The sequence below is a fragment of the Medicago sativa genome, chromosome 4 (assembly GCF_051527215.1).
Source record: "Medicago sativa cultivar Bolivia chromosome 4, Bolivia_mono, whole genome shotgun sequence".
In the NCBI taxonomy this organism is placed as follows: Eukaryota; Viridiplantae; Streptophyta; class Magnoliopsida; order Fabales; family Fabaceae; genus Medicago; species Medicago sativa.
The window spans coordinates 63,399,152-63,425,406 of record NC_140752.1 but is presented as its reverse complement, the minus strand read 5'-3'; the positions used below and the strand labels follow the sequence as shown (position 1 = coordinate 63,425,406).

General features: G+C 33.7%; 4 protein-coding genes, 1 non-coding gene and 1 pseudogene across 5 annotated transcripts; 4 read left to right on the top strand and 2 right to left on the bottom strand.

The window, feature by feature from the left end:
• Window positions 1-566: 566 nt before the first annotated feature.
• LOC146930600 (glycine-rich RNA-binding protein 2, mitochondrial-like) lies at window positions 567-1,688 on the bottom strand. The gene is made up of 4 exons (XM_085702085.1): window positions 1,466-1,688; window positions 1,290-1,358; window positions 1,108-1,214; window positions 567-793 (listed from the first exon to the last, which is right to left on the bottom strand). The coding sequence occupies exons 1-4, from the start codon at window positions 1,662-1,664 to the stop codon at window positions 746-748; spliced, it is 423 nt and encodes a 140-aa protein (XP_085558211.1). The 5' UTR covers window positions 1,665-1,688; the 3' UTR covers window positions 567-745.
• Window positions 1,689-6,668: 4,980 nt separating this feature from the next.
• LOC146930599 (RNA-binding (RRM/RBD/RNP motifs) family protein) lies at window positions 6,669-10,456 on the bottom strand. The gene is made up of 5 exons (XM_085702081.1): window positions 10,167-10,456; window positions 9,913-10,071; window positions 7,992-8,060; window positions 7,723-7,904; window positions 6,669-7,093 (listed from the first exon to the last, which is right to left on the bottom strand). Exons 1-5 carry the CDS (start codon window positions 10,338-10,340, stop codon window positions 6,886-6,888), a joined length of 792 nt encoding a protein of 263 aa, XP_085558207.1. The 5' UTR covers window positions 10,341-10,456; the 3' UTR covers window positions 6,669-6,885.
• A 90-nt stretch (window positions 10,457-10,546) lies between these two features.
• Window positions 10,547-10,620, top strand: TRNAV-AAC (transfer RNA valine (anticodon AAC)). Its single transcript has one exon. It is a non-coding gene; the product is annotated as a tRNA-Val (tRNA).
• Window positions 10,621-17,609: 6,989 nt separating this feature from the next.
• LOC146930597 (uncharacterized) lies at window positions 17,610-18,787 on the top strand (annotated as a pseudogene).
• Window positions 18,788-19,429: 642 nt separating this feature from the next.
• On the top strand, window positions 19,430-20,116 carry LOC146930596 (putative histone H2B.1). Its single transcript, XM_085702083.1, has one exon. The coding sequence runs from the start codon at window positions 19,509-19,511 to the stop codon at window positions 19,953-19,955; it is 447 nt and encodes a 148-aa protein (XP_085558209.1). The 5' UTR covers window positions 19,430-19,508; the 3' UTR covers window positions 19,956-20,116.
• A 3,894-nt stretch (window positions 20,117-24,010) lies between these two features.
• LOC146930595 (putative histone H2A.2) lies at window positions 24,011-24,963 on the top strand. Its single transcript, XM_085702082.1, has one exon. The coding sequence runs from the start codon at window positions 24,386-24,388 to the stop codon at window positions 24,836-24,838; it is 453 nt and encodes a 150-aa protein (XP_085558208.1). The 5' UTR covers window positions 24,011-24,385; the 3' UTR covers window positions 24,839-24,963.
• Window positions 24,964-26,255: the final 1,292 nt, after the last annotated feature.

Sequence of the window (26,255 nt, the reverse complement as noted above, 5' to 3'; positions counted from 1 at the left end):
CTCTTGAGAGTCGTAACTAGGGTTTGTTTGTAGAGAAAGACTCGAGTTTTGCAGGAGCAGCAAACCTGTGATTTGGAATCATGTCTTTCAAACAAATTAAAAATAAGTTGTAATTTTTGTAAAACATTTTTTTTTAAGTGAATTTTAGTAAAACTTGTTTTCTTTTAGAAGGGCACGAAAAAGCAGCCTAAACTCGAAACACAGCTGGGGACTAGGTCTAGGTCTAGGCAAAAACCCAACAAAACCAAAACCACCTAAAACATTGTTAAGCAGATGTTTGCATACAGTAATACACTTATAAACACAAACAAATGACTGAACTTCAAACTAGAGTTACGTGGTAAAAGATTTTCACTTAACGTGTGTTTACTTTGATTCTTCTCAATATTCACGGTGAAACTGACATGGAATGTGATAAAGAGTAGCCAAATGCCCAAACAAACATAAGTAGTAAGTGACTGTTTGTTTTGGCGGCTGCATAGCTCAAAAACGTGCGTTTTCCAAATGCTACTAATCACCGGTTCTTTAAATTTACGTTAATTTACTATTGGAACGCAAGAAAGCCATTGTAAACACCATTCCAAACAAGTTATAAGTAAACTTTCATTTGGTGAGTATCAAACCAAATTAATTCAAACTTCCGCTCGTTGATTACAAGCTAAGAATACAAAAACAGAGTATCAGATTAGTGTTTGAATTCGTTGTAGCTGCTGGAGTCTTGTGAATTGCTTGAAGCACTTGGTAGTTACCCTTTGTGCGCATAACCCACTCGAATACGTCTACCATCCACCATCTGAGAAATGATTAAGAACAGAAAAAGGTTCATAACATTAGGTGAAAAATAAAATGAAAGCAAAATTTATAGCTAAAATACTCCATGCATTTTTAAAAGTTACTCTCCGGTCTATAATATATTATAGACTACACAGATCAATTACTCAATCAATCTAAAAAGTTTTTTTGTTTATAATAATGACCCTGTGTGCTAACACTTGAAGTGTGAGATTAGCCTTTATAACTTCAAGAGACAGAGTTCGAACCTCTGGATTGTAAAATGGTCATCAGTGTCATTTTAATTGATGAATTAAAATATGAAATCTCCATTACCTGGCCGTGCAATTCTTTGCGAGCTGTGGCAGCTGCAGTTTCAGAATTGAACCTCACAAATCCGTACCCTTTTGATTCTCCAGTTTTGTGGTCACATATTACTTTAACTACACAAAAACATTATTTAGTTCCAATATAACCCATTTGGGGATCTTAAACATTGTTCTATAATATAATCTTACCTTCGATGATTTGCCCATGTTGTTCGAAGGTGTCTCTCAGGACAGTTTCATTTGTGTTATAGGAAAGCCCTTCATTACAGACAAAAACCAAATATTAAATTTGAAAAGCTGAAATTAATTTGGATTATATTAATAAAATAAAAACGAGAGTGAAATGGGTTGGAGAAGGAGAAAACCTGCGATGAACAATTTGGTAGATGAATGATGGCGCACGCATAGGAGCAATTGAGGAAGAGCTCTACTATTTGCTACCGTGGCTATTAATTTGGAAGAAGTAAGATGAACAAACATACAGAACAGTGTGAAGAAAGGGGGTTGTCTGAGGTAGGTAGAAACAATTGGAATAGAGAACTTAGTTTGTTGGAAAAAATCCATTTAGATTTGTTTTTCTAGCCGGTTTCCTAAAGGTTTAACAAACACGAGTATATATTTATTTTGTAAAAAAAAAAAAAACACTAGTATATGGGTACTTAAGGCTCACTTTCCTCTAAAAAAACTCTATTTGGCAATGTCACATTTTGAGCTTATGCTTATAAGTTCATATTAACCAAAATAAAATAAAAACTCATTTGATAACATTTTTTTCACAAGTTTATATTTTATTTTTACTAGTTTGTATTGTACAGTTAAAACTCTATAAATTAATAATGTCAGGACCGGAGAAATTTATTAATTTAGAGAGTTATTAATTTATCTATAAATTAATAATTATTAATTTAAAGAGTTTTTAAGTAATTATACTGTACATACCAAACAAAAAGGCAAATTAGTCTATGCTTCTTAGAATTACATTGCAGCGAACCTTGGGACTCAACGTAAATTAGTAACTACTGTGTTCATATGTATTGGAAATCAATAATGACTTTTGAAGTACAGTAAATGTAAACAAGAGGAACAAATGTGTTCAATGTATTCTTAATATATTTTTTTCAGTTTCTATGAATTATTAATTTATGATTTTCTTGGGACCGAAAATTATAAAGGGATCTCCCGAAAAATTATTATCTTATTATTTTATCGAGTTTTTTAATTTTTTACATTGGCCCAAGTCGGGACCGGACAAATTTATTATTTTAGAGAGTTTATTAATTTACGGAGTATTAATTCAAAGAGTTTCTACTGTATTTTGATAAGCTAATTTAATTTGCTTTTAGCATATCGATTTTTCTCTCAATTTTACCGCTATCATCTTACTTGAAAAATAAATAAATATTAAAACATATTTTTATGTCATTTCATATTTATAATTTAATTTAGGAAACATTGTAAATTCAATTAATTAACTTATCTACTATAAGTTAATTTATAAGCCAGATGATGTGATGATCTTCTGCAAAGCCAAGATGTCTTGCATCCAAAATCTCAAGCAATTATTTCTTGATTATGCTGCGTGTTCAGGTCAACATGTGAATCCAGCAAAATCATCTATTTACACAGATTCCGTTCCTTCTAACAGGTTAAATTCCATTGTTAATCTGTTGGGTTTCAATATTGGCTCATTACCTTTCAACTACTTAGGGGTTCCCATTTTCAAAGGAAAGCCAAAAGTTTCTCATTTACAACCAATAGCTGATAAAATTAAACTCAAATTATCAAAATGGAAAGCCTCTCTTCTTTCAATTGCCGGAAGAGTCCAACTAGTCAAATCAGTCATTCAAGGTATGCTCATTCATAGTATTTCTGTCTATTCTTGGCCTGTCTCCCTTTTGAAAGAGCTTGAAAAATGTATTAGAAATTTCATATGGTCTGAGGATATTGAAAAGAGAAAAATGGTGACCGTAGCTTGGCATAAAGTTTGCAAGCCTGTTAGGGAAGGTGGCCTTGGCATCAGGTCGCTTATCTCTCTCAATGAAGCATCTAACCTCAAATTGTGTTGGGAATTCCACAACTCTTCTGAATCTTGGGCTGACATTCTTAAGAGTAGAGTTCTCAAAGGAAGAAACTTCATCAGGTACCACATTTATTCTTCTCTTTGGAGCAGCATCAAAGCTGAAAATGAAGTTGTTTTGCAAAATTCTAGTTGGAATTTGGGAAATGGCACTTTAATCAACTTTTGGAGGGACAATTGGTGTGGTCAACCCTTAGCAGACTCTTTCAATCTCCCTACTTTTATCGCAGACAACCTTCAAGCTAAAGTGTGTGATTTTATTCAAGACTATCATTGGAATATTCCTGACTCTGTCAGTGTCATTTTTCCAGCAATTAAGCAGTTGGTTAAGCAAGTAACAATACCCAAATTTTGTGCAGAAGACAAGAGAATTTGGACTTCTAATATCTCTGGAATTTTGTCTTTCAAAGATGCTTTTCTTCACAAAACTCCGGCTGCTCAGCAGTTTCATTGGGCCAAAACAATTTGGTCTCCAGATATTCCTCCTTCAAAGTCTATGCTTGCTTGGAGACTAATGCATGATAGACTCCCCACAGATGAACAATTAATGAAGAGAGGTTGCTCCATTGCCTCTATTTGTAATACTTGTGGTAAAGCTCCTGAATCAACCTTCCATATATTCTTCCAGTGTCCTATAGTAGTAAAAATTTGGTGCTGGTTTGCTGGCTTGCTTAAAACTACTTTTCAATTTTCCTCTCTTGAAGACATTTGGAAAATCTGTGACAGAAACTGGACTCCACAATGCAAACTGGTGATCAAAGCTGTGATTATTAACATCCTCAATTATATCTGGTTCATCAGAAATCAAACCAGATTCCAAGATAAAAATTTTCTTTTGAAATCAGCTATTAATTCTATAATTGCTGAAGTTTCTCTGACAGGTAACAAGACCAATCTCACCTCAGCAGTTGACATGACTGAATTTGTCCTCTTGAAAGCTCTTAAAGTTAACATTCATCCCCCTAAGGTGCCTTTGATTAAGGAAGTTATCTGGAACCCTCCAATTCAAAACTGGATAAAGGTCAACACTGATGGTGCCCTAACCAAAAACCCCCTTAGAGCTTCTTGTGGGGGGGTGTTCAGAGATCATAACAGCTTGTTTTTGGGTGCTTTTGCTCAGAACCTAAACACAAACTCAGCCTTCAATGCAGAAATCCTTGGTGCAATCACTGCAATTGATATTGCTATTGAGAAGAACTGGACTAATTTGTGGCTTGAAACTGATTCAAAACTTGTCACTTTGGCTTTCAAAAACAAGGAGATGGTTCCTTGGTCCCTCAGGAACAGTTGGCTCAACTGTCTGGAAAACATTAAGCAAATGAATTTTTTGATCACTCATGTGTATAGAGAAGGGAACTCCTGTGCAGATAGTATGGCTAATGTTGGTTTAGCTCTATCTTCATTTGTTTGGTTCCCTTCACTCCCTGACTGCATTAGGAAAGACTATATTACTAATAGACTAGGCATACCTAACTATAGGTTTGTTTATTTCTAAGAGGGTTTTGACCTAGTTCCCCCTCTCTTTTGTATCTACTCTTTTTGTTTATATATCATGATGTAATGCTTAAAGCATTACTTTTGCTTAAAAAAAAAAAAATAAGCTATTTAAGATTTACAATCTACATCGAATATAATCACCCAACACATGCGATTTGAGTTATGTGTTGTTGCGTGCAAGATTTGAGTTATGCGTTGTTGCGTTTCAAGCTCGTATTTTAAATTTACAAAAGAAAATTAAAATTTGTAGAAATCTAAACCCAGTCTTAATCGAACTATCATCGTCATCAACGTGACTAATTTCAAACACACCCGTTGTTTATGCTCTAACACGGCCTCATTCAAATGCAAAATTGTTCAATACAAAAGTATGTGTTCAATCGTCAAAACAAAAACAAAAACAAAAATAGATTCAAGAAGCAAACTCCCATCCCCGATCATTTTATAATTCATTTAATTACTTACTTTCTTCATTTTTTTTTTGTACTTTTTTTATGAAATTAATTTCGAAGCACTAATAACGTATACTTTTATATACATAGAACCAATACATACCACTTTATTATGCTAAATCGGAAAAATTATACACATGCAAAACAAGATCAACATGTCTATAAACTTTTTTCTTCAAAAAAAAAAATGTCTATAAACTTTTACATCATAATACATACAAATTAAATACTTTTTTTGTTATCTCCATTGTAAAAGTTGTGACATCTATCGACGGAATTTGATCTAACAAAAGGAGTTAGGCTCTCAAAACATGTCAAGGAAATACTTAATTGGGCACATACTCAACACATCAGTTTTAGGCACACATACATTAAAGAAAAAAAGTGGAAAGAGAAAATAATTGAATAAGTAAAATACATTTTGATATGCGTACTTAAATGATGTGTCCAAAGGCATGTGTCCAAGCAAGACTACCTCAACATGCAAACCAATGTTGGAGAAGTGCCTACATACAGTACTTAAAAGTGTCTCTAATAACATTAAGGTTAATGGTAGGAACATTAATTGTAATATATACTAGTGGCTGGAACCAAGTCACCGACATATATTTAGCTTTTATTCACTTCGTCATGAAATTTCATCTTCAAAACTTAAAATTTTAATATCATTATGCCAACAATATTTTTATTATTAATTATTAATATTACATTCTTATCATTTTATACAGACAACTTTATGTGCTTAAATCTAAATTTAAAGTGTATCCTTTCCCACAAATAGGGAGGCATATACCGACGCCTGTAAATTTTAACAGCCACACTACGTTCTAACCAAGTAAAACAAGCACTTCAATCAACACACCCCATACAATATAAAGGTAAATAGCTTGTGTAAAATAACAAGCATGCAACTTCACCCCAACCACAGTTGAGAAGTTCAGTTAAAGAAATGCAAGTTCACCGTGCATTTCGAATCCCAACATAGAGAAACTAGATGAGCTTTATGAAAGAATGTGTCACAGTGTTAACTCCAATGGTAGACCATTTGGAATTCCCGAGCAGGGAATGCTATTTCTGTTGGCAGACCTGAATCTTGACCAGCACAATCAGAGTCCGCGTAGCAAGCAGAACAGATGATAGATTCCATCTTGCTAAATTATATATGCCAAAATTACCAGTCAGGAAAGACGTACTCCCCTATAACAAGTATGAACATCTCAAGATAACAGACCTTATTATAAGATTATATATATCAAACCAGCATAGAAATAACAAGATAAAATATTACTGCTTTTGGGATAGGGTTGTGGTAGGAGTGGCGGGAACCTACCTTATTTGAAGATTCCACTGTAACAGTTTAATCATAACAAGGCAGTGGTGAGTAAAATCTGCAGCATCCCACATTTTGCAGCCAAATATTTTTCTGTGCATTGATAGATGAGAGCGTGGTTCCCACCTCCCACTTCATTAATCCACTTGTTGATAAACAAATTAATAACGTCAATGAAAGCAACCTAGAGTGCATGCACATTACAAGCTGACTTCTGTTAACTCAAAGTTCATACATTCCCAAGGAATACGAATATTTTAGACAACAGAAGCCCAAACTCCATATCAAGCAACAGTTTTCACTCAAGTTTTTTCCCTTCCCTAAAACATAGGGCTCCAAATACATAAATATATGTAGTCATCCATCACAATGCGCACCTAATAACCATAGATGTAAAAGCAAGAAGAAAACAGAACTAAGATAACTCCTTCAGTTTATTTGCATGGCCTCCGCATGATACTTCTCCAGCTCAGCATCAAGATCTTCTGCAGATACCTTCTCGTCGCGGCCTCTACCACGACCTCCACCGCGACCACCACCACGGGGTCCACCGCTACCTCTTCCACGTCCTCGATTTCTTCGAATGCCTTGACCTCTTCCTCCCAGCCCTCGAAATTCTCCAACTCTGCCTTGCCCACTGCTCAAGACAGATAAGTATAAGTTACAGTCATTTTTAATGCATGAAAAAAATACCAAATTAATAATACAGTCAAACAAAAGTTCTTTGTTAACAGTATCAGTGGTTTCCTATATGTCAAAAAAAAAAATATTCAAATTAAAATTTCAAAAAACGAGATCCAAAAATGGAACACAGTATTAAGAACAAAGAAACATGGTACACTCGCATCCATATACACAGGGTATTTAGAACTAACCAGCGACCAGAATTTGTTTGCAGCAATTTACTGATATAGGGTCACAACAAGGGGATATAAAAAACAGTTGAGACTTCCAATAAGGATGAAAAGAACAGTTGATTCGTCCAATAAGTCAAAGAATGGGAAAAAAACTGACTCAGAAAGATTGAAAATTCCTCGTAACAAGGACAACAAATAACAGATATCAACTGATTGTGATCATCATAAAGTATGAGTTAATCAAGTATAGCAGCAAGGTTAAAAAAAAAATTAAATCACATGTGCGCACACCCAAAATCACCATTTGAGCATCCAATAATTAGCCCAATACAGGAAGCATGTAGAATGTAGAAAAGTGAGCACTTCAAAAAACAGATCAGTATAGCAAATTCAACAAGCCACTGAATACCTTTGAGGAATTCCATTAAAATTTCCAATGGCTGCATTTACAACAGGAGCTGCACCAGGTGTAGATATGTTGGTTCCAACAATCTCTATCTTCATTGGCTTCCCATCTAGTTGAACATTGTTGTATCTCTTCACAGCAGCTACAGCATCTTGTCTCCGTGAGAAGACTACTTCTGCGGTACCCTATGAAAAAGAGTTTTTTTTTCTAAACTATAGCACGACAGAAAGAATTGATCAGAACGACCAAATTAAGCCAACTGGACAAGATACCTTCGATCTGCCACTCCTGTCATAATGAACGCCGTGCCGTTTCAAGTCACCAACTTCAGAAAACAATTCCTGCATAATGTAAAAATTGAATTCTAAACATTAATTGTAAAACAAGGAGCCTATATATATATATATATATATATATATATATATATATATATATATATATATATATATATTCACATATTTTGGAAGAATGCAAAATTACAATCTAATAGGTGGCTCCCTTCACAAATAAAAAAGTAAAGTAAGCATATTGAGTTTTAGTTCTGGGTAGAAGGAAGGCAGAACAGTGTAGTTGAAGGCCTGCCTAAGGCACACAGGCTAGGTGCCTTAAGAGTGCCTTTATAGTGCATTCAAGATGTGACGGTAGCACCATTTATCAGAACAATTTAAACCTAAGCCATATAACTTGGTCACTAATCTATGATGCTAAACGGGGCAAAACAGCAAGTTAAAAGAGCAACTAGTATCAGACTTTCAAACAATAACTCGCAAGCATCTTATGAATTGGTAAAATGAACCTTTAATATATAGGATAAATTATTACATGCTTGAAAAATTCATTGATTTCATAAAAGAATATCAATGCAAATAGAAAGATCTTGTACTTCACGTTTTTTAATTTTGAACTTCTTTTGTAAGGACCTGGCTAGCACCTCAAGATTTTAAACCCCGATAATGCTGCAATGTAAGAGCACATTTTACGTTCAACTACCGTGAAGCACACTAATACATTATCTTCTTTGTATAAGCCCTGTTTGGATTAGCTTTTAACACACGGGACCTTACCAATTATAAAGTTTAGAATTCACAGCTAATAAAATACTCATTACAAGCTTATATATAATATTTATCATGAAGCTTATGTAGAGCTTCTAAAAAAATTGAGACACATAAACATAAGCTAATCAAATTCAAATTCATTGACCCAAACCCTAATAGAAGCCAGTAATCATGAATATAAGCTACTATTTCTAAACGCTTTTTTCACAAGATAAAAAAAGAAGCCAATTAGAAATCAAATTTCAGATGCATGAACAACGCTACAAGCTATAGCTGCATATAAATGTTGATTTAAAGCCAGGGGCCACATCTTGAGTGCATAAGAAAAGAACAGTTATAACATCAAGCAAAAATTCAGATTGATTTAAAGGCTAGTTTAGTTCTATGGTGCGCAAATGAGGTAGGAGTCGTACCATAAGCATGTTTGTTTCCACCATTGGATCAAGTTAGATGTGGCGGGACTTATTAATCCAATGGTTGAAAAAAATTGTGCATCGTACAACACTATCTTACTTGTGCACCATAGAATTAGCCTAATTTAAAACCCAACCTTCAACTCAAAAACCAAAATCCCACTCTCCTCGCATACTCTCACGCAATATGAGACAGCAAGACAGGTGCCCAAACAAATTTCCAGATACTACTTCACTCATGACTAATATCATTAAATCATACTGAAGAAGAGGGAAAAAATGCCTTAACGTATATTTATGATTTTGTTTCATAGCTTTTCCTTAATAATTTTTCTAAATACCTTTTACATAAAAAGTCGGTTTGGATTGGCATATTTGAGCTTATCTACTAGCATAAGACTTACGACAAAAGCTTATGAAATGTTAATAAGTTGTCTTCAACTTAAATTCATCAGTTCTCCAAGATTGCTTTTGAAAACATCATATAGCTTATAGGAAAACAATTTAACTTCATTTTATCTTTTGCTATAAAAATAAAGTTTTCATTTTGGAGTAGCTTATACATAAGCACGTATGCGATAAGTTGATTATCCAAACAGGGCCATAAAAATGGATCTCTGAATCTATGAATCACTAGAAATAACATACACATAAAATCACTAACAAAATTTCAGTAACAGATTCACTAATATTAACATGTCATACTGAAAAAGAGATAATACCTTAATATCATCATTGGAAACACCGTAATCCAAATTAGAAATATAGAGCTTGGTTCCAGTTTCAATAGAAGGAGCACGACCACCTTGAGCTGCTGGATACGCCGCCGCAGCTACATGCTGATCTGCATACAAATCATGCTGCCATGTCGTCTCCGGAGCCTAAAATCAAAACAAATCAAATCCAAACCAAAACTTAGGGTTTTCAAATCTAACCAAACAAAAATTTGATCAATTGATGGAAGCAAGTTAGTTACCTTAGCGGCGGAGTAGGGTGCGGAGCGATTAACGGCACGGTTAGGGATACGACGAGCGGGTCCAGGTCCGGAAGCGGGTGCGGGTCTAGAACGGCCTCCTCTAGGGTTACCGGATCCGGATTTTTTGTTGTTCTTGATGATGTCGTCGAGGGTCATATCGAGTGCTGCAGACATGGTTGTGAATTTGAGAGTTCAACGAGATGGAGGAAGAGGAAGAAGAAGGATCGTGAAAAAGTTAGGGTTTCGTCGAGGGGTTGTGAAGTTGTGAGAGAGAAGAAGAGAAGAAGGATAATTGAAATATGCAGCGTAATGAAGGGATATAAGGGACAATGTAATAGGTTAAGTTATATCTAAGGTTTATTGAAACGAAACAACAAGTTGGTTTCGTGGTGTAGTTGGTTATCACGTCAGTCTAACACACTGAAGGTCTCCGGTTCGAACCCGGGCGAAGCCATGTTTTGTTTTTTGATTTCTTGCATTCATACTGATATTTACTTCTATTTTTTTTTTTTTGGGTCAAGTGATTTACTTCTATTCTATTGCATTTAACATGCACTATTACATTAAATAAAAACAAATTAAAATTTAACTATTCTTAAATTTATTGATTTTTAAATTTAAATTTACTTCTGTTTTATTTTTAAATTTATTCTATTGATTTTTTTTTTGAAGGAACGTAATATGAATTAAAAAAAATTGAAGGAGTAATATGAATAAAATTTAAAAGTTTATATTTTATTATATAATACAATAAAATATATACTATGACAATATATGTTACAATATTATCATCTATTAGCATTTTCAAGAGCTATAAGCTCAATCTCTCGAGAAAGAAAAAAAAAAAAAGTGTTATAAGCTTAAAAAGATTATATTGTGTGTTTTTTCCACTTTTTAGCGATTGAATTTTGGTGAATTTTTTTTATCTTATTGTTGCTTTATTTATTTTTCAAACGATTCAAAGATCTAAAAAAAAAAATCCAAACGTTTTTTTTTTCAAACAGATTTTTTTATATCCAACATGATTGTGAAATTTATATATAATAAGGTTGTTTATGTAGTTTTTGTTTCAAGGATCAGTGTTATATGTGACGCGTAATTTACATAAATTTGTTGAATTGGATGCTTAATTACTTGATTGTTATGTTTACACAGGAACAATTTTATCAAATCACGTGTGTTGAAAGTCTCACATTTGATGAGATATGGTCCGAAAACATGATTGTAAATTGAAAGGATCTCTCACCATGCAAGTCAATTTTGTGACGTAACGTGTGGTTTCGTCTTAAGAATTATATTATTAAAATAAAACATCATAAATATTTTTATTTTTATTTTGATAAACTATCAGCAAAAAAGAAGCCCAAATAACAATCAAGGTTTTACATAAATAATAGTCAGAAAAAATGGTCTTTGACAGTGATAAATGTCGTTGAGAAAAATACAAAGATGTTGCAAAATGTGTTTTTCCATAGAAAAAAGTGTTGTAACATGTCATTGGTATAAATGTTGTTGTGGAAATTTTTATAACGACTTTGGATGTTGCTGTCATAACTAATGTTTTTACACCAACAAATGTTGTTGCCTTATTTAACACGTCAAATGACTATGGTCGCTGCGATAAAGTGATTTTGTCAAAAGCTAAAGTTGTTGCAAAAAGTTGTTTTTTGTCAACCATATAAATTGTTGTTATATCTTTGATACTCAATAACAAAAGTAGTTAGCATAAATTACTTATCTCGACAACTTATGTTGTTTAGTAAGAATGTGATTATATCTTTTTTAACTTTTTTTTTTAAAATCAGTATCAATCAATTTTTATACTTTAAACATCATTTTCCAAAAAGAAAATCATATTTCTGTTACACATTACGATTGTGCCTAGTTTTTATCGTCATTTTGTATATTTGTCTCTCTTAAAACGTCTCTCTTTCAATTGTAGTACTTGTAGAAGCAACTAAGAGATGTACATGAGAAATCTTCTTTTTATTCAACAAAAGGAAAATAATAACTAAAGAGAGTCATGGCTAACCATGTTTCCCATTATGAGAAGAAGGAGATTCGTGAATATAGTATTATTGTTGAACATTATTTCAAGAAGAACAAGCAACTTGATGATGAGGATGATATACATGATTTCACGATTAAGAAGCCAAAAACTAAAGACGGAGATATTGTAATTTTGGGGCTATTTGTTCTTTTATTCTCTTCATGTTTATGCGTGTGCCCTCTGCTCTTTGTTGTTTGTGCTCGATTGGTTATGTCGTTCCTCTCTTATCGTTTTTTATTTAAATTTTTTATTTTTCATCTCAAAGCTTTTGATCTAATTGATCCTTTGAGGGAGCATTAATGGACGCTATAAAAAACATTATTTTGGTGTAATATTTTTTCTTTCAATTTTATATTACAGTTAATTATGTGTATCATTTTATTGTTTCTTGTCAATACATGCGGAAAGACCGACACTTATAGTGTTTGTCTTGTCACTAGTGCTATAAAGATAGAAATTAATATGAATATACAGCGTAAACTTTTTTACATAAGTACTTGAAATATTTCTACAAATATTTATTTGGTGCTAATCAGTGAAAAATAATTACACCAAAAAAAAATGAAAAATAATAAACATATCTTATATGCTTAGTTGTAACTACTCTTGAAATTTGATTTTTGTTTGGCTACAACGCACTTATGTTTTGGTGCTTTTGTTCTTATTTTTTTTAGCTTTTGTATCATTTCAATCTTAACACTTCTTGTACTTTCATTGTTTTGTTTAATATTGTAATTTCAATCTCCACACACTACTTTATTTTCTAATTATCTCTTTGTTTTTCAACTACTTTATTTTCTAATTTCAATAGTTCATCTTTTTAGTTAAGATAAAAATATTAACCTTTCTACTTCTACTTATCGATTAATTGCAATTGATACGTTTCATTCAGATGCCTAATACTCTCAAGCAAAATACACGATTCATTAAATACCACACAGTCTCTTCCATTGATTTCTTCAATCATCTCTACCAGACATACTATGAGATATGAAGAAACGACCATCCTACTTCATCATCATCATTTTTCTTCTCATACCTCAACTTTTTCCTTCATATTTGTTGTTATTTCGTTCCAAGCTATGATTTTTTTGTTGGTTGATGTTCTTTTGATTCAAAAGTATTGTTGATGATAAAGATTGCAGAGTTTTTTTTTCTCCAACTTTTGCACAATTTTTTTGTCTGAGTTAAAACTGTGTTAACCGACCCATATAACCGTCTCAAAGGCGAACCCGAACATTGATCAAACTGAACCCAAATACGGACCGGATTGGGGTTGTTTTTCTCCCCCTACGGATTGCAACAGTTTGGGGTTTTGGGCCCGAACCTCTGCCGAAACCGTCCGTTGTCCACCCCTAATAACAACCAAACATATCACATTCAATTTTACACATCAAACCAAACTATACATTAAATTAGATTAAAATTGAGTTGTGTAAAAATATAAATGGAGAGAAATTTTCGTTAGTGAAATTTAAGGGATTCTACAGGAGAAAATCACACTTGATAACAATAAATAACATTAGTTTAAAATAATTTCCAGGACCCATGTTCTTCTGTCTTTCTCTTTTGTCTCTTTGATCTTTAGCAAGGTCGGTCCAATAGAAACTCATAGAGTAAGACATGGCCGGTGAAAAGGAGGTGGAGAGAGAATATTCTTTAATGTGTGAGAATTAGGTTAAGTGAAAGTCCTATTTATAGTAAAGTAAAATGAGTTTATCATGTTAATGATTAATGACCCAATGATTAGTGGGTCAATCACTAAACAAACATTCATTAATATTCCCTCATTTTTAGCAAAATTAAACAATTCCTCTTTAATTTAATTTTAGGTAACAATTTCATCATTTAACTATAGTATTATTTTTTTGATTTATCATTTAGTGAACATGAGTTGTGAGCATGCATTTGGGTAGAGTGTGTATGAGCAATGTCTAGTAAGACTAAGTTCTTTGATATTAACTGATGTTTTGGGGATAGTGACCCTATCACTAGGGATGTGCATAAAAACTGGTTCACATGATAAAAATTGAAAATTCAATTAACCAATCAAGAAAGCCCAAACCAATATTTACAAAAAACTGGCACAGTTCAATTTTAAAATAAAAAAAACAGTTTGGGTACCCACTTCTCAAAATCGGGTACCCGTTTCACAATCCATATTGTTCAGAAACCCACTTTACTCCAAACATTTTTTTTAGGCTATGTTTAGATTGGTGGAGAGTGATGGTATGGAATGGAATGGTATGGGATAAATCAACATTCCATTGTTTGGTTTTGTAAAAAATGTATGGAATGGAATGAGTTCCATCAAATACCACTCATTCACCCTATTTTCCATTCCCCCAAAATTGGGAGGTATCCAATGGAATGGAACACTTAAATAATGCAATTACAACTTTGTCCCTATTTTTCATTCCCAATTTTTTTCTCCCGCGCACCATTCCCTCTTTTTTTTTCCCTTCACCCCTTCTTATTCCAATCTGCTCTCATCTTCTCCTGTCTCTTCACTATTCGTCTCTTCCAGTTCTTTTTTGCATCACTTCACTCCAACAAGGTAACTCATATTTCTTCCTCTTTATTCATGTTATTGATGATTCTTTTCCTAATTGTTGAACCCATTTTTCTAATGTTATTTCTGAACCCAAATTTCTTCTTTTATTCCATCTTTATTCATGTTTGATGCCTTTTCTTCTAATTCCTGAACCCATCTTTACTTTTATTTCTTACTTTTATTTCTTACTTCTTCTTGTTATTTGAGTTTATTATATATGTCATTCATATTTTTTTAGTATTAGATATGGATGCAAATTCAAATAGACCAAGGAAATCTAAAGGCCTAGAAACATGCAATTGGACAACTGTTATGGATGAGATTTTGATTGATGCTTATTTGCATCAGCTGACATTAGGAAATATAATTGGAAATAGTATGACAAAAAGCGCTATGGACAACATTCTTGAAGAGTTGAAGAGTCACTTTCCGGACAAACCAATTTCTAAAGAAAAGATAAAAGATCACATGAAAAACATCAAAGCAAAGTGGATGCCTTGTTATGATATTTTTCATAATGCTTTGAGTGGATTCAGATGGAATTCTGTGACACATATGTGGGATGCTGAAGATGAAGTTTGGGACAAGCTAATTGAAACATTATTTACTTCGATCGGATAACTTTTAATTGAGGTATTACTCATTAAAAATATATTAAAAAAATGGGCCTGAGATGGTGTGGCGATGATATATAAAATTTCAACATGTTCAACAAAACCATAAGAGGTTCCTAGTTGCAACCATCCTTATGTTAATAAAGGGTGTCAATAGTTACCGTTAGAGTTCACCAAATGCATGTTTCCATCATAGTCTATAATCCTCCATTGTTCTAACAAGTTAAAGTTGTTTTGACGAATATATTTTTGACTAATTTATCCAAAGTCATATAAAAATAATAAGATCAAATTGAAAATTGATGTTTTTAAAATAAATGAATGTAAAAAAAGACGCGTATATGTTATATATAACACAAAATATTATTGAGTATATAGAGTAATAGTTGTTTACCTCATATGGCACAAAAACTATCACAAGAACTATTTGAAAGCTACCAATAATTTCCATTATAAAAATTCTCCTATAAGTTATGCTAATTTTTGTTAATGAATTTATTATTATTTTTTTTTTTCTAATTGAAAAAATATGTGCCCAACGATTACATTTGAGTCAAATCGTTTCAATTACTGTGAAAAGAATTAGACAGTGTGTCCAACAACAATTTTGTTTATTTTCCTATATATACCAAATAACGCTTCAACTCATCTCATTTTGCAATGGATCCCTTTCAATATAGTTACTAATCTTACATAAATTTTTTGAAAACTCAACCGTCACACCATAACATTAACACTTCACATAATCCTCAATGCTTTAATAATCCATCACAACCAACAAATTCTAATATATGGTATAGGTCTCCAATGGGTTCTAGTAGTGGTGTGGATTCCTTTAATGACATGCCACAACTCTCTACTCAAATTGGATTGGAAAATATCATGCTCGATGAAGAACAAAATTCTACTAAGAAAAAAACTCAAACTCGTGCGAGTTTTTCACAAGAAGAAGACACACTTTTATTTCAATCACAACTCAACATTTTGAAAGACTTAATTGTGGAAGTCGACCAAAAATCATATGGTTTTTGGAATAGAGTCAGAGACAAACATAACATCTACCACGACCAACTTCCAAAGAAGGAAATCAGACAATTAAAAGCCCAGTATCATCGGTTGAATGGTCGTATTTAGAAGTTTGTGGGCTGCTACAAATAAGCCCTTAATCAAAGCAAAAGTGGGTGATATGAGAATGATGTTTTAGCTGAAGCACATAAGATTTATGCACAATACAAAAAAAAAAAAAAACGAAATTCATTCATGTGCATTTATGGATGTTACTCAAAGATGAACCAAAATGGAAGGGAGATGCAATTGAAAACTTTTCAAAACGAACAAAGGTCTCCAGTAGTGGAGGGTACACAACATCTTGTAATCCAATGACACCAAATACCAATTGATTGTTCAGACTATGACCAAGCATCACCATTGACCCGTCCAATGGGACAAAAAGTAGTAAAAAGGAAGATTAAAGGAAAAGCAGTTGCAACGTCTTCTAATAATATTAATTTAGCTGTCAAGAAAAAAGTTGCAAGAGAAAGAAATGTCATCATGTTAAAGATGGACGAAGCAAGGGAAAAGGAGGCCATTGTAAGGGAGGCAGATGCAAAGGCAAGGGAGGGTGAGAATGAGGCAAAGTGATATGAAAGCATCGTAAATGTTACAACTACTATGTATGAGACACAACTTTGATATCATAAATTTTGTTGTAATCATATTAGGCAGAAGTTAGGAATGAATTAATTAAATATTATAATTTTATTTAATTTAATATAAATGTAGTGTTTATTATTGTAATCTTGAATTTAATCTATCGAATTATAATAATTTCAAATGAAAACTAGTCGTTAAAGGTTAATTCAAGTTTGGTTCAAGTTTAATTTCATTTACGTATAACTTACATTTAATGTTCATTCAGGTTTAATTTCAATCATTTCATATAAAAACTAGCCGTTAGTGTCAATTCAAGTTAATTGAATTTTGAATTTATATGTAAATGTTATTAAGATTGTTAAGAAAACTAGCAATTAAAAAACTAGCCTTTAAAAAACCAGCCGTTATAAAAGTAGAGGTTAAAAAACTAACCGTTATAAAAATAACCATTAAAAAACTAGTCGTTACAAAACAACCAACTCAAGAGAACATTACCAATCTTCTCATCTGTTCAATCTTCTCTCGTTTTCTAATACTCTGTAATTATCTTATTTTCACATATCATCTGCACAATGGACCCTAACACTAACTCTGATGCAATATGAAACCAAGTGTTAGATGAATGTTTCGAGGACAACCCTGCAGGAGAAGTGGTACGATTGATACGTGAAGGGCAACAAGCTGAAAACAACACTATGCGCAACAAAATATAAGGGTGATAAATCGGAGTCGTGAAGAAGGACATACTCGATTGTTCAACGACTACTCCTCTGCAAATCTTGTATACGCAGACGATCAATTTCGTCGAAGGTTCAGAATGTGAAGGCATGCGTTTCTTTGAATTGTTGAAGCCCTTGGAAATCATGATGATTACTTCCAAACAAGGGTTGATGCAGTTCGTAGATTAGGCCTTTCACCATTGCAGAAGTGCATTGTCGCTCTTCGTTTGTTAGCATATGGAGTTCCTGTTGATAATGTGGATGATTGTGTGTGGAGTGTTTAGAGAGGTTTGTAATAGGAGTGCACACAATTTTTGGGCCACAGTACTTGAAAATGCCTAACAATGAAGACACTAAATGCTTGCTTAAAGTACGGGAGGCACATGACTTTCCAAGTATGTTAGGTTCCATTGATTGTATGCATTGAGAATGGAAAAATTGTCTGGTGGCTTGGAAATGACTATTTTGCCGAGGAGATAATGGGAAACCAATGATCATGCTTGAGGCAGTTGCATCCTATGACTTGTGGATTCGACATGATTTTTTTGGTACTCCGGGTTCAAACAATGACATTAATGTTTTAAACACGTCCAACACGTTTTTCAACATTTTAGAAGGAGAAACGCCCCATGTACAATATATATGGTGAATACTACTCCTTATAATATGGAGTATTATCTAGCCGATGAGATTTATCTCGAGCGGGCTACATTTGTCAAAACCATTCCAATGTCCCAAGGAGAAAAGAGACAATTATTTGCCAAACGACAAGAATCAGTAAGAAAGTATGTTGAACGAGCATTTGGATTGCTTCAATCTCGATTTGCAATTATACGTGGTCCATAACGTTCTTGGCACATGAATACAATGCATGCATCGTAATGCATAACATGATTGTCATAGACGAACATGGTGCATCTGATGGTAATTTTGATTACGATTATGTCAATAATGGAATTCCATCAGCTGAAGCATCTAATGGTTCTCATTCTCACTTTTTAGAAACATACACCCTCCGGTCACTATTATAAGCAAAAAACTACTTTTCAGATTCATTCATTAAATGATGTATGTGGTCTATATAGACCACATACATCATTTAATGAATGAATCTGAAAAGTAGTTTTTTGCTTATAATAGTGACCGGAGGGTGTATATGGAAAGGAGAGCACATATTCAAGAAAACTTCACTTTTTATATAAATTATAAAAATTAATATTTGGCACAAATTAAAGAGACTGATTATATGAACCAAATTGATTGTTTCCCCAAATTTCAAAAATGTAGTGGAGGCAAGTTCCTTGAGAGTTAGGCGCCGATGGAAATGAAAATCAGTACTACTAAAATTGATTACTGAGTTTTTTTCAAAAAAAAAAATTGATTTTTTTTTTTTTTTTGATTACTGAGTGATTTTCCTCCTGAAGGATATTCCAATCCGATGAGAAAATGTAGTAACGTAATCTCAACCGTCCATTTACATAGTAATTCAACGGACATGACAACTTCCAACTCATCAATCCATGTGAAGCATCCCGTTTCTCTCTACCGCTTTTCCAAAAAAGATATTAAAATGAAAGAAAACTAGAAAATCCACGTCATCGATCCGTGTGAATCTTCAACAACCAATCAGAACGTGAAATCGCTTTTATATATAATTCACTTCAATCTCCTTCCAATTCACAATCTATTTCTTTCTCAATTTTCAAACCCTAACTATTTCCAAAGTTTTAGTTTCTCAATTTCTCTGATTCAATGGCACCAAAGGGAGAGAAGAAGCCAGCGGAGAAGAAACCCGCTGAGGAGAAGAAGTCCACAGTCGCCGAGAAAGCTCCGGCGGAGAAGAAGCCAAAGGCAGGGAAGAAGCTGCCTAAGGAAGGTGGTTCCGCTGCCGGAGACAAGAAGAAGAAAAGAAACAAGAAGAGTGTAGAAACATACAAGATCTACATCTTCAAGGTTCTGAAACAAGTTCACCCAGACATTGGTATCTCAAGCAAAGCCATGGGAATCATGAACAGTTTCATCAATGATATCTTCGAGAAACTCGCTCAAGAATCATCAAGACTTGCTCGATACAACAAGAAGCCAACAATCACTTCAAGGGAAATTCAGACTGCTGTCAGGCTTGTTCTTCCCGGTGAATTGGCCAAGCATGCTGTCTCTGAGGGTACCAAGGCTGTGACCAAGTTTACTAGTTCTTAGATCTGAGAGAATATCGTCGGCCTTTGTTGGGCTCAAGAATCATTAGATATTTAAATTTGTAGTTTGTTATCTGCTTTTTTTGAAGTTTTAATGAACTAATAGGATGGGCTGGTTCTTTTGTGTATCATATTGATGAAATTAATGATATCTGGCTTTGAAAATGTTTGTATTGTTCAATTTAGTTATGTGTGCATCTGTTTAATTTTTTCTGAAAGCATGAATTGTGGAATTTGCTTAACCGTAAAAACTGATGCACATTATCTTAGTTTGCTCTGTTTCAATTGTATATCAAGATATTGTGTGCTTCTGATGAAATCTACATGCCTGATGGGTGAAGAGGATTTTGCCATGGATGAAACAGAGTCAATTGGGTTGTAATTGATTGTAATCTATGATTAAATGTTATAGAGTTTGTATACCATAAAGATTTATAATTGTATTGAGTTAGAAGAATGAATTGTATTAACCTTTATGCCTAACAATTGTTGAGTTGGATGGACTAATTTCTACTCCCTCCGGTCACATTTATAAGCAAAAAACAACTTTTTAGATTCATTGAATGATTAACGTATCTAGTCTATATAAAGACCAAATACATTAAATATTCAATGAATCTAAAAAAGTGATTTTTGCTTATAAATGTGACCGGAGGGAGTATTTCTTAATCTTAGAACTTCGAAAATTTCTATCTGTTCGTGTAACTTAGTATTTTTAAAACCGTGTGTAAATGTAGTCCTTTTCTCATTAAAATCACAAGCTTATATCCTGTCTTTTAAGCACATACACTGTATCTTAACATTCACGCATGAAAGTTCAGAGGTGAGCTAGAGAGAGAATCACATGCTGTGTTGATTCTTTATCCAGCTCAAGGGTATATCAACATATTGTTTAAATTTAATTCTATGTTGCAAAGGGGGAACGATCTTAAAAAAGTTCCACCCGGAGCTAATTTTGCGAGGTGGGGGATTATGGATAGTAACGATCAAGTCTGCGCTAGTGGTTATGGTGAGGGGAAAACCGTTGATCACATATTTTTGAATGTCGGTTTTTTTCTTCTTCAAGAGTTTGGTACATAAAAGCAAATTGGTTAAGATTTAGCATGGCGTTTTCAGAAGAGGGTGGAAATCATTTAAGTTCTTTCTCAGGTCTGGTGTAGCCACTCATCAATCTCCTAAAATGTCTCTGCTCACCGACGACGACCCACAAGCCAAACAACGGCTCCAAGAACACATGATACGAATAAATCTACAACACCATAGCCAAATAAAGTAAATCTACAACACCATAGCCAAATAAAGTTTAGAAGGATTAAAATCATAGAAACAGTATGTATCCCACGATATTTCCGCTGAACAGCTGAAGCGAAGCAAAATGAAAAAATTGGTTGCTTCCAAGACTTTGCAGCACTAGCTATATTCTTTAGACACAAAGCTGACTCATACTCTGCAAGGTAGCCACATAATCAGGCGAAAATTCCGCAATACCGCTTCTACAAACAATAGGCTCATTGGCTGTTCATCTAAGACAACATCAAGATCAATGTCTGAAAGTACTGCTTCTAATAGAAGATGATCAAAGCACCCTAATCATGAACAGTTTCAGTTTCATCAACGATATCTTCGAGAAGCTCGCTGAAGAATCCTCCAGTCTTGCTCGCTACAACAAGAAGGCAACAATCACTTCAAGGGAAATTCAAACCACGGTCAGGCTTGTTCTGCACAGTGAATTGGCCAAGCACGCTGTTTCTGAGGGTACCAAGGCTGTGACTAAGTTTACTAGTTCTTAAACTTGAAACTATGTCATGGTTGTTTTGGAGTTCTCGTTTCCTGGATTGTTAGTTTAAGCACCATTAGACTTTTAAATTCTTTAGATTTTACCTTTTCAAAGCTGTTATGAACTAATGGGATCTACTTGACCCCTCTTGTGTATTATAATGCTGGAATTAATGAAAATTATGATTTGAAAATGTGTCTTGTACAATATATTTGAAGGAATCTGTGAACTAGAGTTAGCCAAGACTGAACACATATTCTCAACAAAAAATAAATATTATTGGATTTATCATAGCTGTTTAAAAATGATTGACATAATTCAGTGTAATGCTTCCCGTGCTCTTAATTTTTGTAGTGATTCAGTAGAAGGGAATTATATTTAAAATGTTCAATAGCCAAAGTCAGTTGTGCACTTGTATATGTTTTTTTTTGAAAAAGCATGAAAAATGAGAAGCTTGTTAACCTTAGCACAAGTTAAGACTTAATTAGAGTTTTCTCTATTATAAATATTTAGAGTTTTCTACAATTTATTCCGAAACATTTGCAGAAAATTATCTTCATTAAGTTTTTCATTTTAATGGTAAGTGTATGGAATCGTCATTATGCTTGCTGTAATATATCAAACTCTTGCAGAAAATTATGGATGTGCTGCTGACCTGCTGTGATTCTGCCTTATGATGATCACAAATGAACAGGACTGATGCTTATACACATTAAGAGCAAACCTCACCAGTTTTTGTAGGATACGCTTAATTAAATTACTTAAAGTTTTGGTTTTAAATCAACTATTTTCTTGTGAAATTACTATTAATTAATTATTGACCTAAAGAAGTGAGAGGTTGATACTCTATTTGCATATGTCTTCTCTAACAGGCAAGAGATTTCCAGAGAGTATAATGAGATAAATAATCACTGTGGTAGTCATATACGACGAAGGAAGTATTTGATCAGAGGGATTGGCCCTGCAACTAGCAGACTCACATTCAAGAGCCAGCTGCTTCTGCCACACTATATTTTGCTTTGTTTGTTGATGCTAAATAAAAAGATGACAATGAAGATTCCACCATACAAAGCTGACTTGATTTTAGGTTGCATGACAGTGTAAAATTTTGATTTTAGGTTGCATGACAGTGTAAAATTTCAAGAGTTTGTCACTTATCTGTTTAATTTTGGGCGCCTATATTACTAGGCTTAGTATTTTGTACAGTGTTGATGTTATAGGTATGGTTTTTCCTGCACATGTAGAAACTTTGAAATGTTGCTGATTTGGTGATCTAGTCTTTGTACTTCTTGTCCTGGATCAGGTTTGTATGAATACATTTTGCTTATTCAAAAATGACAAAAAGAAAATTCAAGAGTGACGGAAGAAGCCCCTTTGCCAAGAGACTCACCTTTTGTGAGATCAAGCATGTGATTTGTCTACTTAATTCATCTTTGAAATCATATTGAGTTTGACAAAATAATGATGATACTATGATTTTGTTGAAGCTTTAAGCTGTAACTTTTGTTAAAACCATAATGACATTACATGATTTTATTAAAATCACTCAAATCAAAACATGTACTTGATTTTAGTGAGTCAAAATTAAACGAGACTTATTTGATTTGTACTGTATAAAAATTTTATGCACTTATTTGTGTATTATTTTTTTGTCGGGAATTTGAATTAGGCTACGAAAAAATTGGAAGGATCAGGCTGGTTTTTTATTTTAATACTCCCTCCGTCCCGGAATAACTGACCCATTTTCTAAAAAAAAATGTCCCAAAATAACTGACCAATTTCAATTTTCAATACAACTTTCATCATTCCCAATACAATATAACACTAAATAATACTACTTTTATGATTCCCAATACAATATATTCCACTTTCCCCTTTATTTATACATTTTTCTTAATATGTGTGAAAAACAAAATTGTGTCAATTAAATTGGGACGGAGGTAGTACATCTTTTTTGTGCTACTTTTACAATTGCTTTTGTTACTATAATCGATAGTCAACAACTTAGACTATACTTCTCAGATTTTCTTATTTACACAAATTTAATCTACACACTTAAACAATTGATTAATGGACGGTTATTCTTTAAATTTGTTATTATCGTAACATCAATGATTAGTTTTTATAGAACTATTCTAATTCTTAGAATGTTTTTGTTGTAAAAGTGATTTTTGTATAAAAATGTTTTTGTTGTAAAAGTGATTTTTGTATAAAAATATAGTTTGGATGATGATTAATATTGATTTCGAATGTGCAATTACCAATATATATATACTTAAGAGTAAACAGGAAATAAAAAGGGACATATATTAATCACACCGAATAAAACAATTCCACGTCACCGATCCGCAAGGAACCTAATTAGCCAGTAGAAACGTGAGAACCTCACAAGTCCAGCTCATCGATCCGCATCATTGTTTTTCAAATCACGATCGTCCCCGTCCATCTTCATATCCCTATGCCATGTAATTAACGGATTAAAACAATTCCACGTCATCAATCCGCAACGAACCTCACCAGCCAATAGAAACGTGAGAACCGTCTCATATATTAATCCCACTGCATCGTCCCAAATTCATTCATCAAATTATCAATTCAAACCTTCTTCGCATTCAAATTCTCTTTCTCTCAAAATCTTCTCAGAATCTCAGTTCAAAATGGACGCAAGCACCAAAACCACAAAGAAAGGAGCAGGAGGAAGGAAGGGAGGAGGACCAAGGAAGAAGTCGGTGACAAGATCAATCAGAGCCGGTCTTCAATTTCCAGTTGGAAGAATCGGTCGATACTTGAAGAAAGGAAGATACGCTCAGCGTGTTGGAACAGGTGCACCAGTATACCTAGCAGCAGTTCTTGAATATCTTGCTGCTGAGGTTCTTGAATTGGCTGGAAATGCAGCACGTGATAACAAGAAGAATAGAATTATCCCAAGGCATGTGTTGTTGGCTGTTAGGAACGATGAAGAGCTTGGTAAATTACTTGCTGGTGTTACAATTGCTCACGGTGGTGTTCTTCCAAACATTAACCCTATTCTCTTGCCTAAGAAGACTGAAAAGGCTGCTTCTAAGGAACCTAAGTCTCCCAAAAAAGCTGGAAAGTCTCCAAAGGCTTAGATCTGATTCTAGGAACAATTAGATATTTTAATTAGTTTTTTTTTTGTTGCTTTTGAATTTGAATTGAAGTAATAGGATCTTTTTGTCTATGAATATGATGGATTTAATGAGATTGGACTTCAAAATTGTTTCTATTCTACAATTTCTTTTAAGTTTATATTCTAATATTATGATAGGAATTTAATAGAAGAGATTTACGCATTAAAAGTTCATTGCCCAGTTGTTAGGAGTGCACTAGTTTACATTTTTGATAAATGGCGTGAGACCTGTTTGAACTTTGAACAAACCTGAGTTTGAAAAATCAGAACAATGGCTCTGTTTCTTTTAAGCTCTGCTTTTTTTTAGCACTTTGATACACCAATCCAGCAGAAAATTTATGTTCGAGTGTTGGCACTTTGATACACCAATCCACGATCCACCCACTACAATGATATCAACAAATAAAATTATTCTCATGCATAAAGTACATAAACCATCACAACTGTTATAATAACTGGCAAGAGGGTAAGAACTGGCATGAGTGTAAGAAGAGGTGTCATTCAATCATTGTTATTATCTGAAACTTTCTCAGCAACGTCTACAACATCTTTTGCGTGTTTTACGATTTCTTCACCATGCTTTTCTAGAGTTGCACCAAGCTTCTGACCCAGACCCTCAAAAACGCTGGCGAACCCTAGCATGCGTCTACGGGTGGAAGGCAATGTCATCTGAGTATGGGTAGGAGAGTAAGTGGTGGGAAGAGTCTCAACCTCTTCAGAAAGCACCGTAGTGGAAAGAGACTCAACTAGGAGGAGGAGCAACACTAAGGTCATGGCTTTGGACATTTTGATATGCAAGAGAAAGTAAAAATAAGTTTTATTGTAGAATAAAAGAAAAATGGACGAGACTTATGTCTTAACCTTTGCTTTATATATAGAACACATTTCTTTACCTTATTCTTGATAAACTATGGGCAACTTCTTTGAAAGTTCATCAACAGAGTGTGGGGCTGGGTATTTCGAAAGCAAGGGACTGCTTCCTTTCAATTTTCATAAAACATCAGGTACATGAGTCATTTCGCTAATATCTTTGAGTCATTTTGCTAATATCTTTATGAGCATGCATATACCATTGCATCCAATTTGAAATTTTAACTCACACTTACATATTAACGTCTCTCCATTAAGCGTGGGACTCTCCATGTGCGTGATCCACCATCAAGAACCACTCCCTCCCCCCCTACAATGTTGAACAGCGAAATGATACCAGTGTTGGGCCTTCTGGAGCAGTCAACACGGTTGTGGATCGACACATTGAATAAAGACCAACCACACAAGTGAGAATGATATATCATCTTCTTCCAAAATTTTAAGGCTTAAGTATATGAGTTTTTTTCACTTAATTTTGGTTCGACCTCCACTCTTTTATCCAATCTTGG